We start from the raw sequence: 14460 nt of genomic DNA on the forward strand, positions 1-14460 counted from the left end.
ACACAACTTGCTGTGGAACATAAAAGCATGAGAGTTCTGGTTGTTTGAAAGAGAAAAAAAATAAGTTGATTTTTTTAATGGTAAAACTAGTTTCTACCAGGGGCTTTAAGAAAAAAAGCACTGAGATATGGGAGTGAACTGCAAGATAGGGTTTGTGTAACAAGTACCTAAAACCACAGAAGTCACATGGGCTTTTTCTGCTTTGCTACTTTTGATTACTTGTCAGAGGGTTTTTAGCTTCCCCCATCCTGCAAGGCCACTCAACCATGTGCGAGCTGGAGTAATCTTTATTCACAATGTCTCTACAAAGGCTCATGCAACAGAGCTGCAATGGCAATTTGGTGGACTACAGTGCTGGTCCAGCATATAACTCTTACTCCCCGCTCACGGGCAGCTTGCGAATGGATGATAATAGAAGGATTCAAATGCTGGCAGACACTGTGGCTACTTTGCCTCGGGGAAGAAAGCAGGTATGATTACTGTTTTGTACTTTCAGAGTGTTCATGTTCTCTTGAGAGCAGAGTTGATCTGTTTATCTGACTTCACACCGAAATTGCATTTTACAGGCTTTGGAATTAGTCACTAAGAGTATGGGCGAGGAAGGAGACAGGAAGCCCAGAGAGCTTGTGGACTAGTCCAAAAGATTTAAGACCATAATAAAAAATTTTTTTTCAAGGCAAAACTTAAAAGAAGATTGTTTTTCTCATTTGAAGAGGTGTTGAAGTAAAATGAGAATCATTAAGCGCATCGAACTTAGTGCATATAGACATGGCCGGTTTGAGAATTATTGATTCACCCCCACCCCCACGTGTCTCACTGATTCCTTCCTCCCGGCTTCACTCGTTGATAGTCATTTCCAATCCAAGGAGAGCACTTTTTCTTCAGGACAAATTTTGTTGACTAAATTATTTTCAGTGCTGGGGTACAGGCACATTCCTAATGCTATTGGGAATTAAGGCTTTTATTAGATAAGTGAATGGCTGATGTAACACCAGCACAGTCACTTCCTAGCTGTGGGACCTTGGACAATTCATTTGCCCCTCTAAGATTTAGTTTTCTTTTTTCTATAATGGAGACAACAACGGACCCACCCTAAGGAGCTCTTCTGTGGCTTAAGTGAGGAAGTAGGCAGTGCTTAACACAGGGACTGACATGTAGTATGTGCTCAAAAATTATGTTATCGTTTTTATTTGTACTGCAAGGTATTTCCCTAGAGATGAAAACTTATTTAGAAAAATCCATGTCCAGTTGAGTTAGTTTCTTTCATTCTATGATTTCCAATGTTTAAAACAATTTTTTAACCTCTTCAGGTTTTGGTTATATAACTTGCTATCACGCTCCAAGTACATATCTGAATTTAGAATTAGAATTGCTTTAAAGCATGAAGTTTTGCCCTTAAATCCTACTGCACATCACGGGCTCCTCTTAAACCTTCTAATTTTAGGATTAGAGAGTTAAAGCATAGAGGGAGAGTCGTGATCTTTTCTCAGTGATGTATACAGCTGATTCCTCATTATTTTTCACAATGAAGATAAGGGCGTGATTTGCCATGGTTCGGATTTTTGATCTTTTTAATCCCAAATGCTTTTATGACATTAAGCTTAATCAAATGATGAACATTTCTATCAATTTACTACTTGCCTGAAAATAAAGCAGCTGTGGGAAGCACCAAGATCTTTATTCAGGTTTCAGATATAGAGCAGTGTAGGAGGTACAAAGATGAGAAGAACACGTTTCCTGGCCTTGTAGGGTTAACAATTCAGTAGGCAGAACAAATGAATAGGCATTATACAACATAAATGCTCTACTCCAAGGACACGCCTTTTAATCTAAACTTGAAGGACAGATATTCCGGTGATTGAGGGGTATTCCAAAGCAAGGCAATAATTAATGCCGAGGCACAGATTTGGGGGCCTTTGGGGCACGTTGAGGTAACAGCTCATTATTGTGTCCGGAGGACCCAGTAAGTGTCTGTGGGAGGGGAGAGGAGGGGAGACCTTGGAGCTGGGCTGCTTTACGAAACACTTGAGCGCTTCCCCCGAGGATGCAGTCATTTGACCAGCACAGGGAGCCACAGGGTGTTTTGAGCAGGAGAGGGTTTTAGGAACCTCACGCTAGAAACATGGTGTGTTGGTAAGTGGGTAGGGATGAGTGGCGAGGGAGCAACTTTTGCAGTATTTGGAGAAAGAGGAAATGGACGGAATGGAGAGGAGACCCAGAGACTTAGCTGTGAAAGGCAGTGAAGATGGAGGAGTCACATCTGGTTTTAAGTGTGGGTTAGGACAGCATGGACTAAGAGAAGGCAGTCGGTAGGAGGTTATTGGAAGGAGACGGTGAGAGGGATCGAGGGAGAAGAAACCCACTCATCGTGCGTATGTAGATAACATATACTCGTGAACATACACATGCACACATTCCCACACCAATGAATTTATCTGATGTTCTCCTCTTTTTAGGTCCTCTCTTCTCCCTTTTCTCATGTTCTTTCCCATAGTAAACTGCTATTCAAAGAGCTTTTTCTTCCTGTTGTGAGAATTACTGTAAGGAAAAAACAAAAACAAAAACAAAACCTCTTCTACACGATACTTAGGATTCTGTACAATTCTCATCAATGAGGCTTGATGCAAGTTTATCCCAACATTTCAGAATTTTCCAAATGGATGTTCATTTCTTTTAAGTGGTTTTTAGAGAATAATCACCCATTTTGCACCGACCGCATTGCAGGCAACAAGATCCCTGTGAGGCAATCCCATGAGCAGGTGTCTCTCTGCCCACTGTTATTTTCAACACTTTCAGGGCTGACGTCAACAATTCATACTTCTCGTTATTGCTGGCTTTGGTTTCTGCAAAGCTGTATCTGGTGAGCCTGTAGTTTCAGATTAATCTTCAGAAGCATTTGGGTGTTTACACTCAGAATTGCCTAAAAATAGACTTCTGTGTGTGCATAATATCTCCATACCTGTATTTGCAGGAGGTGACAGACACCTCAGTACAGCTTCTACCTCTGAACATAACTTTGGGGGGAAAAAAAAAATCCCTGCAATGGAAAACACGGTGGAAAGGAGAACAGGGGAAATAAGGAGAGGCTTTATAAATGTGGTGATACCAAAGGAGTTGTGCTTGTGCCTGATGGGCCCCTCGCCCGAGGGTAGTAGGTTGCATTTGGAAGGCAGAGTTCACCAAAAGCTGTAACGAGAGCCAGGGACCTGCGGACCAGGCAAGAAGCTGGAATGTGCCTCAGTGGTACCACAGGCTGCCTTTGCCTGACAGTCTTCGGGTTATCGAATTGTTGCTCAATAGGCAGCTTCTGAAAGGGTGCTTTCACTTAAAAGCTCAGATACAGAATTTTGCAAAGCGTGTGTTTCTGGGGTGGATTCTGCCCTTCGGGAGCTTTCACCTGATTTCTGGCCACAGACCCACCTGTTACCAAAGCTCCCAAGTGTTCCTAACTGCAACAAGGTATTTGGATCATCTAATGAACACTTCAGGTAGAAAACTGTATTAATTTCACTACTAAAGAATTGGAAAAGTGTCCTCTAATCCATATTGTGACACGCTTAGAATCAATAGCCCACAGTTTTTCTTGGAAAAGGAGCTCATGAGTCCACAATGAGACTTTCTTGGGAAGCTGGGACATTTATTTGGGTTCCTTAAGGGCACTTAGACAAGTTAGGAAACTGAAGTCAGCTCCATTAAGCAAGTATCTTAGAATAGTCTGCAGAGCCCTGCTATCCCAAGGCTCCTGGCTTAAAAGGGAAACGGGGGAAAAAAAGCTATATTCATGGAAGAATCAGGGAGAGGGAGGCAGGGACTCGAAAGTGAGCAGTCCACATAATTTGTGGACGTTTGACACAATAAAAACAAAAGAAACAACCTCCCTGCTAGTAAGTATCCCCTCCCCACCCCCCCATACTTTCATGAAATAAGTACACTGAGTGGGGACCAGGAAGTAACAATCTGTTACTTAGCAGCTAAAGTGGTTACAATACTGAACTTGGAGCTCCTCCTGGCCCCATGCTAGCTCTCTGAGCTACAGATGACCCCTATCTTTTGCAGACTGACAGGTGAAATGTTTGGTCTTCGTGTCCTGCTAAAGAGGGGCACTGTAAATCACTGCATAGCAGCAAAAATTACATTTTGAATATTAATGCCTGATCTTTTAAGTCATCTGACTAGAAAAAAAAGAAGAGGAATGCTAAGCTCACCCCCAGGCATCTTTCTGTCAGTGGCAGCAAAGGGTTAAGGAGCTTGGTCTTATCAGCAGTGGTAATTAAATGTGTAGTTTGCAGGCCTGCCAAATCGCCAAAGCTAGATTGCTCATGTTAGATAATGTGTAATAAAAGACAGCTGTTGCCAGCATATACCGTTCGACACACACCAGCTCCTTATTCGGGCGTCTCGCGCTGCAACCCTGAGAAGACACTCTGGCTGGGAGGGCATCCGGGAGTGCAGCCTCCACTGGTTGGATCTGAGAACAGGACAGCTCACTCTAGGAGAAGGGCTGTGGGCAATACATTTTCCAAAGCGTGAGACCTTCCATAAGGCCTTAGGCATACTTCCTCCCACTTCGGCAGATAGTTTGGTGTGTGAGCAAGGTGGAACCCTGAGAACCTTCCTTTCTACTTCACCCGAGTCTGACAGCCCAGATCAAAGACGAATAGGCTTTGTGTCAAGATGTGGCACGTGTCAGAGAATTTGATGGTACCTAATTTATTTAAATTCTTTTATTTAAATATTAGGTGCCGAAGAGAGGTTCATCGCTCATCCGGAGTAGAAACTAATTTATACTTTGACTTAGTCTGATTTTTTTGTGTGTCACTGATAACCCAAATCAGTCAGTCCACAGGAATTGAGTCTCTGCCATGCGTCTCACGTTGTGCTAGGCAAATATTTTCAACTAGTCAATTAGCTAGGTAGAAAGGTTAGCAGGAGAAAGGTGGGGCAGTTTCCTTCTGTGTGGAGGTCTTGGATTTGTCTTGTGGACTTAAAAGATTTTAGATTTGAATTTAAATAGAATGTTTTTTTTATTATTATTATTTAGAAGGCAGATTGCAGGTGGACCAGATGGAATCTTGAGGTTCCCATCAATATTATGATTATTTGCCTGGCAAAAGGGCATTTAAAATTGCTGAGGAAAGGTTGGAAATTTTAATAACTCATTAATCCTTGCTACCATTTATTCATTTGGTAGTTCTGTATTAAGGCATTACTAACTTCCTTTGCTTTCTATTAGTCCTTTCTCTATGGTTCTTGTTTTTGGGTTGAGATTTTTTTTTTTTTTGATCTTATTTTTTGACTTGATTTTCATTTTTAATGTTGCCACATGTTTTAGATTTTTTAAATTTAAATCTATATTTTTAATGATTACCCTTGAGATTTTCCTGTGAATATTTAAAATTTGCTGAAGGACAAAGTTGAAAAGTATTTTAACACATTCCTCCTGCATTTGATCTTTCACCACTATTTAGTTACTTATATTGGTGTCTAGTAGTTTACTTCTGTTTGTCTATTTAGCTATTTTTAAGTTTCCACTCTATTCCAGGCCCTGCACTAGGCACAGGGGAATAACAAGTACATTCCCCAAGAGGTCCAAAGGCTACAGATAGTTATGTTCAGAACTGAGGTATTTGATCCAGCATACCCTGTATATAAACACACATACATGTCTCCTCATATATGAATATCTGAATGATATGATGAATATTGATAGTAAGAGTAGTATCTTTTAAATAGAAACCCTGCATGGCTCAGTCCGTTAAACGACTGCCTTCGGCTCAGGTCATGATTCCAGGGTCCTGGGATCAAGCCCCACATCCGGCTCCCTGCTCGGCGGGAGGCCCGCTTCCCCCTCTCCTGCTCCCACTGCTTGTGTTCCTGCTCTCACTGTGTGTGTGTCTCTCTCTGTCAATTAAATAAATAAAATCTTTAAAAAAATAAATAAATAGAAACCCTAGTTATGATAACAGATAACATAAGTTGATATGACCTACCTAAGTAGCTTAAAATTGGAAATAAGAGTAAAAGCCAGGCAGATACAAATAATGAAAACAGATTAAGACAATGTGAGTACAGTATACCAGAAAGATGAGAATGCTTGGGAATGTCAAGTTTATCACTCTCCTCCATATGAAGGTGGCCCCATTGCATAGCTGAGTGGTCCCTGCCCATGTCTGTGGTAGGTAAGACAAATCAGGCTGAAACAAACCATACAAATTGTTGGAGACCTTCTACAGTTAGTCCTTACAAATTGAAAATAAATAATACTTTTTAGCAAATCTAGAGACTCTTTTTGGGTCTGAGCCTTCCTAGTGCAGTCTTCAGGATGATACAAATGGTCTGAGGTCCAGAACTGAAAAGACAAGGAATTACAAAATGTAATTAATTTACATCAAATCAGTTAGAGAAGATCAGCTCCTCCTTACAGTAGCTTTATTGATCAACAGGCGAATTCTGAACACCGAGCCATTCCAGAAAGTTTGTGAGAATGCTGGCATTTGCTACTTGGTAACTCAAATTCATTAACAGTGATATAGGCTTCTCTCCAAATAAATGCCTTAATAAGAATTTTTTTGTGTGTGCATTAATTTCTTTTATGTGTTTTTATCCTGTTTTTCATCCTCTATTTGTCTTATTTGTATTTGTTTGGACTATGTATTGATAGTATATATTTGTATTGTTTGGACTATGTGTTCATCTCCTGACATTTTTTAATGTACTTATTGATCAATGACAAGCATATCACAGTGACAGTGAAACACCATGGTTTAGCTAGTACTGTAAGCTGACATTTTGGGCCCCTGGATCAAGACTTGAGAAAGGGTTAATTAACTTGTGTTAATTCCTAAAGGAATAAAATAAAAACACACACAAACTCACAGCAATCACCTGAAAAACAAGATGCTTCCTTTTGCTTATTTTTCCTACTTACAGGGGTAGAATATATCCTGGGAGTTTATGTCTATATGATCTTTTTTTTTTTAATTTTTTATTGTTATGTTAATCACCATATATTACATAATTTGTTTTGGTGTAGTGTTCCATGATTCATTGTTTGTTCATAACACCCAGTGCTCCATGCAGAATGTGCCCTCTTTAATACCCATCACCAGGCTAACACATCCCCCTACCCTCCTCCCCTCTAGAAACCTCAGTTTGTTTTTCAGAGTCCATCATCTCTCCTGGTTCGTCTCCCCCTCTGACTTACTCCCCTTCATTCTTCCTCTCCTGCTATCTTCTTCTTTTTCTTTTTTCTTAAAATATGTTGCATTATTTGTTTCAGAAGTACAGATCTGTGATTCAACAGTCTTACACAATTCACAGCGCTCACCATAGCACATACCCTCCCCAATGTCTATCACCCAGCCACCCCATCCCTCCCACCCCCCACCACTCCAGCAACCCTCAGTTTGTTTCCTGAGATTAAGAATTCCTCATATCAGTGAGGTCATATGATACATGTCTTTCTCTGATTGACTTATTTCACTAAGCATAACACCCTCCAGTTCCATCCATGTCGTTGCAAATGGCAAGATCTCATTCCTTTTGATGGTTGCATAATATTCCATTGTGTATATATACCACATCTTCTTTATCCATTCATCTGTCGATGGACATCTTGGCTCTTTCCACAGTTTGGCTATTGTGGACATTGGTGCTATAAACATTGGGGTGCACGTACCCCTTCGGGTCCCTACATTTGTATCTTTGGGGTAAATACCCAGTAGTGCAATTGCTGGATCGAATGGAGAGTGAAGGCGATAGTATTCATACAGTTTATACCATTTTGAGGTTCCTTTCCTTTCTTGGCTGGAAATCTCATTGCACTTTTCTAAAACTATTGCAAAGATAAATCATAAAACAGAATTGAGGTTTTGAGTCCCTGGTTTCACCTCAGTTGTATTTCTGTGTATGTGTTGGTTCTTTACAGATTATTATATCCTCCTAAAAACAGTAACACGTTGAACTATTACAGTAAATACAGTCCTTTCATCAGTATCTCAAAAAACTATCAAGTATTTTATATGCCATTCTATGGGTGTTGTTTTCTTTGGATTTCCGTGTGATTATAAATTGCTCTGGTTAATCTTTCAGGGACTCTTTTCAATACAGATTAGATATGACATTCTTTTTGGAAGCGTTGGAGTTTTGCCACATTACAGGAACTCTTTTGCCACGGTGTATTATTATCTGAGCCTCTTTTTAGCCTTTTAATGCTCCAATGTTCCCTTTCCGGGCTCTCCTTTGCTACCAATAGAGAATGGAAATTACCACCTTTACGTAACAATTTCCCAGAGCTGGGCCAAAGAAGGTGATAAAGAACAAAGTCCTTTGTGATTTAGAACATTTTATAGCTGTGTCTTAGGACCTTTTGATAACTGTGTGCTTGTTATATTTTTCAGCTTGCTTTGACGAGATCAAGTTCTTTAGGTGACTTTTCCTGGTCTCAAAGGTAAAGAGATTCATGAATTTTTTTGGTCTCCTAGCAGCGTGCACTAACACACACACACACGCACGCACGCACACACAAACACACAGTCTTACATACTACAGTTTACCTGAATGTCAGTCATCTGTAATTGTGACAGTTATTTCATGATAAGAATGTGCCAAATGTGATGCTTTGATCTTCATGCATATTTTTAATGTTTTATTACAGAAAGCTCATTACCGTGGAAAAGCAAGATAATGGAACGTTTGGATTTGAAATTCAGGTGGGCAGTTTTCAATTTTCCAGACTTTTAAGGAAGAAAGTGGTGCTGGTAGTGTGATATTTGCAAGGCAAGAGTTAAGTCAGGATTAGAGAGTGATGAACACTGTAACTTTTACTCAATGTGCTGTGGTTTGTTTGGGGTAGTGTTTCAGTAGGCTAGGTACCATTAAGGAAAGAAAACATTGAAGCAGTTAAAATAAAACCCCTGGGACATGCTCAGCTCCTTGCTCTTAGTTGCTTTAGTTTTCCTGTAAGTCTGAGACTAACCAGGAATACTTGGTATCAGCCAGGTCTCAAATAAGAAAGTGAAATACTCTTTACAGATGTGCATTTTTATATATTTGCATTTCAGATGTGTTTTTCTACTGTATATCAGATTTTAAATCTATACTTTGGTATTCAAGAAATACTTAAAACATGTAGATTTGTGTGTATCTGACTGCATGTATTCATATCTAACTCCTGTTACATTTTGAAATACTAAAGATTTCATCTCAGATATAAAGAAGAAATTAGAACTTTTATCTTTTTTTTTAAGATTTATTTATTTTGAGAGAGAGACAGAGAGCGTGTTTGTGTGTGTATGAGCAGGGGGAAAGGCAGAGGGAGAGGGAGAGAGAATCCCAAGCAGACCATGCTGAGCATGGAGCCCCACGTGGAACTCGATCTCACAACCCTAAGATCATGACCTGAGTTGAAACCAAGAGTCAGAGGCTTAATGGACTGAGCACCCCAGGCGCCCCTGGACTTTTTTCTTAATGACAACATCTTATAATTATTATTTGAAACATTTTAGAAAAGTTGGGTCTACTTGCATATTGTCTCATGCTCTAGGAAATTTCTCAGAGTCTTTATAGGTTTCTATTTCTTTTTTTTATTTCTTCTTTTTAATTTTTTATTGTTATGTTAATCACCATACATTACATCATTAGTTTTTGATGTAGTGTTCCATGATTCATTGTTTGTATATAACACCCAGTGCTCCACGCAGAACGTGCCCTCCTCAATACCCATCACCAGGCTAACCCATCTTCCCACCCCCCTCCCCTCTAGAACCCTCAGTTTGTTTTTCAGAGTCCATCGTCTCTCATGGTTCGTCTCCCCCTCTGACTTACTCCCCCCCCCCATAGGTTTCTATTTCTAATAGCCTAAGAATTTCATTTCTCATTTGGTGTCTGCTCTTTCGTGGCCATATTTGTAAAGATGGTGAGTGAGGTCAAATGAAGTCTAATCCAATTAAGTCCAACAGTAATAGCTTAAGTATTATAGATTTTTTTTCTTCCATCACACTTTTGCATTTCTTTTTTATGTCTTTTGCATAATCATACTTTTACACTGCACATCAACTTTTAGGTCTTAGCTTTGGTGCTGCTTTTAGAAAACTTTGGTGACCAAATATCAACCCCCAAATTGGAAAGTCAGGGTGTATTTGAAGATTAGGAACAGGAAACTGCCAAGTAAAACATGCTTTCTGAATAAAGAAACAAAACAAAATGGAACTCTAGCTATAATGACTAGGGGGAAGGCTATAGGAGGAAGAAAGATACTTTCTACTTTCTGAACTATTCTACTTTTAAATTTGGTGAAATCTATAATTTTTCTATCAGGCTTTAGAAGCATAGTACTCACTTCTTCCCCATTCACACGAAACACTCCCTTTCTGTTGTGGAGACATGGTGCTTTTTGTGACTGCTTCTTTTTAAATGAGAATTACCCACAGGATGTGTAGCCGTTGCTACTGGAAACAGGATCAATGACTACTCACTTACCCTATTTAGTGCAACAAATGGGGATCTTTTTTCTCGCTCTTCTATGATATAGGTCACTGTTTCCCCCGTGTTTCTCCCCCATACCGTAAATGCCGACTTCGTGAAGCAAGGGTCAAAACTATCAGTAGTGGACCGCAGGCTACAGCGCCTTGAACCTTTGTAGAGCAACATGAGCCAAGGATTTCCCTTCTGAACTGCAGCCTGTTCCAGGGAAGTAGGAACCCACTCTTCTGCCAATTCCCATTTAGTGTATGCTTTCCATTGCCACCTCCACCCCATAATCTATTCTTTAGCAGTAGTCACCAAATAGGGGAAATGCCCTGGGAACTTTTTGAAGACCAGATAGAGCCTCAGGTCCCCCTATTGTGTGCCCATTGTTAACATGTATTTGGGGCCTGGTCTCCCGAGTGAAGGGCATGTTGGAAAAGAAACAAGTCCGCCTCCTTTTTGGATTTCCATGGGTGCTAATTTTATACTGCTAGTGAGAATCACGCTGTATGGGAGCAAGACAAACGTTAGATTCATACATACTAAGGTCATGCTCTCTCAGTGCTGCCTTGTGGGGTTCTTAGGAGTTTCAAATGAAATAACACATCTTATAAAGTACTTAGTAACGTGCCCGGTACCAGTAGATCAGCCAATGGAAGGCGTTAGCATTAAAGTCACTGGGCCTGAGAGAGCAAGCACAGTGTGACTTCTGTATCTCTAAGAAATGCAGGGGATTATTTTGTCATTGGCTTCTAAAAATGGGACCTGGAAGACCAGGTGAGAGAGAGAAGTATTTGACTATTTCCATCCATAACGTTGGGGCCTCTGCCTTTTCTTCTCTGTCCCCGACCCACACGTTTCACACTGGTTGCAAACATATATCCCGGTTGCGTAAATCAACACAGTTCCCCCTCACCGTACTCACTTTGGTCACTCTACCTGGAGGGTAGATGCTCACTGATAATAAAAATTGTTCTAACAGTGGTTTCCCAGAGGAATGACTGTTAGAGCTTTGACCCATGTACCACATGAACCAGATCATCTTTCCATTCCTGGAAGGGTCCAGGCTGTAGCAAGAAGACTTGTTGGCAGAAAAACTGTTAAAGAGGTCTCTGCCATAGATGGGAAGGATGTTAAATGATCTTTAAAAGGTCCCTTCTACATTTACCATATGGGAATTCCAAATGCCTTGCAGAGAGAACAGAAATTCCTTAGATGTTAACCAAGTCAAGTTTCTAGGCGTTGCTTGCATGTGACTGATTTCTGGGTTCTGGAGCCTGTGTGTCTGTAAAGTAAGAAAGAATGAACATCAGACATTAACTTCTCCACAAGGAAACGGCGCTGTAATGTGGTTTAATTTTAGGAATCAGATTACTTAACCCAGGTGCTGATTTTGATTCTAAATGGAACGAGGCTTCATAACTTAAATGTGTGAAAAATACAAATCTGTTTGTTATAGGTCATTGGGCCACTCCCTGTAGCAATATTTAAGCAGTATTCTTGGTACAAGTTGACACAAAAATAAAAACAAAAACAAAACCACTCTGCTTTTGCCAAACTGAGGCAAGAGATGAAGCATAAGTTTTTCTAATTTGGTTGGGTGACTAATGAACTGATGAGTATTCAGGGCAGGCATAGCAGGGAGCACTTAGACAAGAAGGTGATCGTGTCGATTATAGTACTTTTGAAAAAATACAGGGCAGATTGTCATTATTTGCAGAGCTCTGATTTAAAATAATTATTGTTGGCATACGTCCCTTCCTGGATGTGTACCGTCCCATATGCTGCTCTAATGAGTACTTTGGCCTGGGAGAACTACACAGAGATTTTTCTCTTTGCTTTGGCTACTATTGTTTTATCCCATTGGGAAATAAGAGACCTGCTTTTGCTTAATAGATATGTAATAATGAGAGCATCAGGTGGTCTCTTAGGCTTGAACGTACAAAATCTTAAACCAATCTTATTCCTACTTTCTCCCTCAAGCTGGGATTTCTTTTTTAAAGATTTTACTTACTTATTTGAGAGAGAGAGAGAGAGAGGGAGAGAGCAAGAACGGGGGTGGGGGGAGCTGCAGGCAGAGGGAGAGGGACCCACCAGGTTGGATACCAGGACCCTGGGATCAGGACCAAAGCCGAAGGCAGATGCTTAACCGACTGAACCACCCAGGTGCACCCTCCCGCCCCCCCCTTTTTTTAATGGATGGGGTTGGCTACAGATTGCATCATAGAATTTCCCGATTGGTATCTTTGATTCAGTTCATATTCAAGAAAGCCTTTCCAAATTGTTCTTTGTACTTACCTACTATACTGCTTAAGGTAATCAACACCATTTTATTCTTTGACACATGGATTTTGAGGTTTTTGAATAGTAATTATGTATCACTTTAATTTTTACAGACTTACAGGCTGCAGAACCAGAACCTGTGCTCCTCAGAGATGTGCACTCTGATTTGCAAAATCCAGGAGGACAGCCCAGCACACTATGCTGGCCTGCAAACTGGTAATTTGTAACTTTGCTTGTGTTAGGAATTATTTAAATAGCAAGAAAAGAAAACTTTATGATGTCAAAGGTTGGGATATGATTGCTACTGTGAATTTTCTTAGTTCCTTTATGTTGCTAAGGTTTGGGGCTTGCTTGTTTTTTTTTTTTTTTTTGCATGTCAGGAGGGATTATTTAAGCAACTATTTTAACAACTCACTTTTCTTGGCATCTCCCAGGTGATGTCCTTGCAAATATCAATGGCGTGAACACAGAAGGCTTTACCCACAAACAAGTTGTTGACCTGATCAGATCTTCAGGAAACCTGTTAACGTAACTATCCATCTGCTTCCCGTAGGGCCTTCAAAAATGTTACGGTCTTTCATAATGCCTGTTGAGTGAATGAATAGGCTTTTTGTTCAGGATCACAAAAAGGGAGGCAGTGCACCATAGCTCTGGGATTGGGTACAGACATTGTTTATCAGTTCCTTTTGTTTCTCAAGGTTTCCTCAAATTTGAAAATGCTGTCAACATCTGAAGTCAGAGGACATCAATAACCCAAATGTCTGTGTGGGAGGGATAGCATTTAGAAAATTTATTTTTTTATGTCAAATTCAATGAAACTGGCACATATTCTCTTTGGCAGAGAAGAACTGGTCCCATTTCCATGGTTGATATAATCTTGTGGTTAGAACAAATGAAAGGTCAGAAGGGCTGAAGTTTTTCTCTTATACCACAAGCCAATTGTTTTTCTTTTCTAGTGTCCTATTTGGAAGGAAGAAAAAAGTCTGCTCAATCCTCTCTGCCCTGCAACACACACACACACTCACACTTACTAATATTCCAGGCTTACTAATGGGACAGTGGCCTCCTCAATCAGAGATTTGACTGACCTTTCCACCATACCATCCTTAGAACCTAGTAAGACTTCAGCAATTAGTTGAAAGATGGAATTTCCTCAGTCATTGAAATGGTATTTATTGAGCAAGTACGTTTCCAGCTTTACAATAGGCTTAGGAGAGACATAGACAAAGACTCTTAGAGTGCTTTATTGATTGTGGGAGGAGATGGACAAGGAGAGCCTCCAAAAGAAGTAATTTTGATATTTCAATTATTGATAACTGCTGTTAAGAAAATAAAATAAGGAATGGGATAGAATACTGAGTAAGAGGACTGCTCTGTAGCTTAGGTGTTGAAAGGGATCTTCTCTGAGGAGGGGAAATCTGAGCTGAGACTTAAAGAACGAGAGGGGATGGTCATATGAACTCCTGGTGAAAGCATTTCATGCAAAGAGAGAGGTGTTTGACTTCTCAAAATGGGCTCGGCATGTCCAGCAGATAGAGAGACAACCAGTGTGATGGGTGGTCGGTAGATTAGGGAGCGTATAAGAAGTAAAGGCAGGGAGTTTGCCAAGGGGCAGAGCATGGGTCTTATCAGGCTAAGTAGTTTAGGATTTATTCTGACGAAGGTGGGTCTTACATTACCTCCTTCAATCTTCACAGCTACCTTGTGAGG

The 14460-nt window shown here is 40.4% G+C and overlaps 1 protein-coding gene across 4 annotated transcripts in view; it reads left to right on the forward strand.

The window, feature by feature from the left end:
* Positions 1-215: 215 nt before the first annotated feature.
* Positions 216-14460, forward strand: part of CYTIP (cytohesin 1 interacting protein) — a 36256-nt gene continuing 22011 nt past the window's right edge. For 3 of the 4 annotated variants that reach the window (XR_003205101.2, XR_003205100.2, XM_025855751.2), the window contains exons 1-5: positions 216-470; positions 8400-8449; positions 8657-8711; positions 12864-12966; positions 13185-13278. Coding sequence is in view for 2 of the 4 variants with exons in the window: in XM_025855751.2 (XP_025711536.1) it covers positions 297-470; positions 8400-8449; positions 8657-8711; positions 12864-12966; positions 13185-13278 (476 nt within the window). In the remaining 2 variants the exon portion in view is untranslated. The remainder of the gene's footprint in view (positions 471-8399; positions 8450-8656; positions 8712-12863; positions 12967-13184; positions 13279-14460) is intronic. The other variant, XM_025855760.2, reaches the window with a different exon arrangement.

This window comes from Callorhinus ursinus, unplaced genomic scaffold (genome assembly GCF_003265705.2).
Source record: "Callorhinus ursinus isolate GAN/ISIS: 27379988/994484 unplaced genomic scaffold, GSC_fseal_2.0 scaffold2, whole genome shotgun sequence".
NCBI lineage: Eukaryota > Metazoa > Chordata > Mammalia > Carnivora > Otariidae > Callorhinus > Callorhinus ursinus.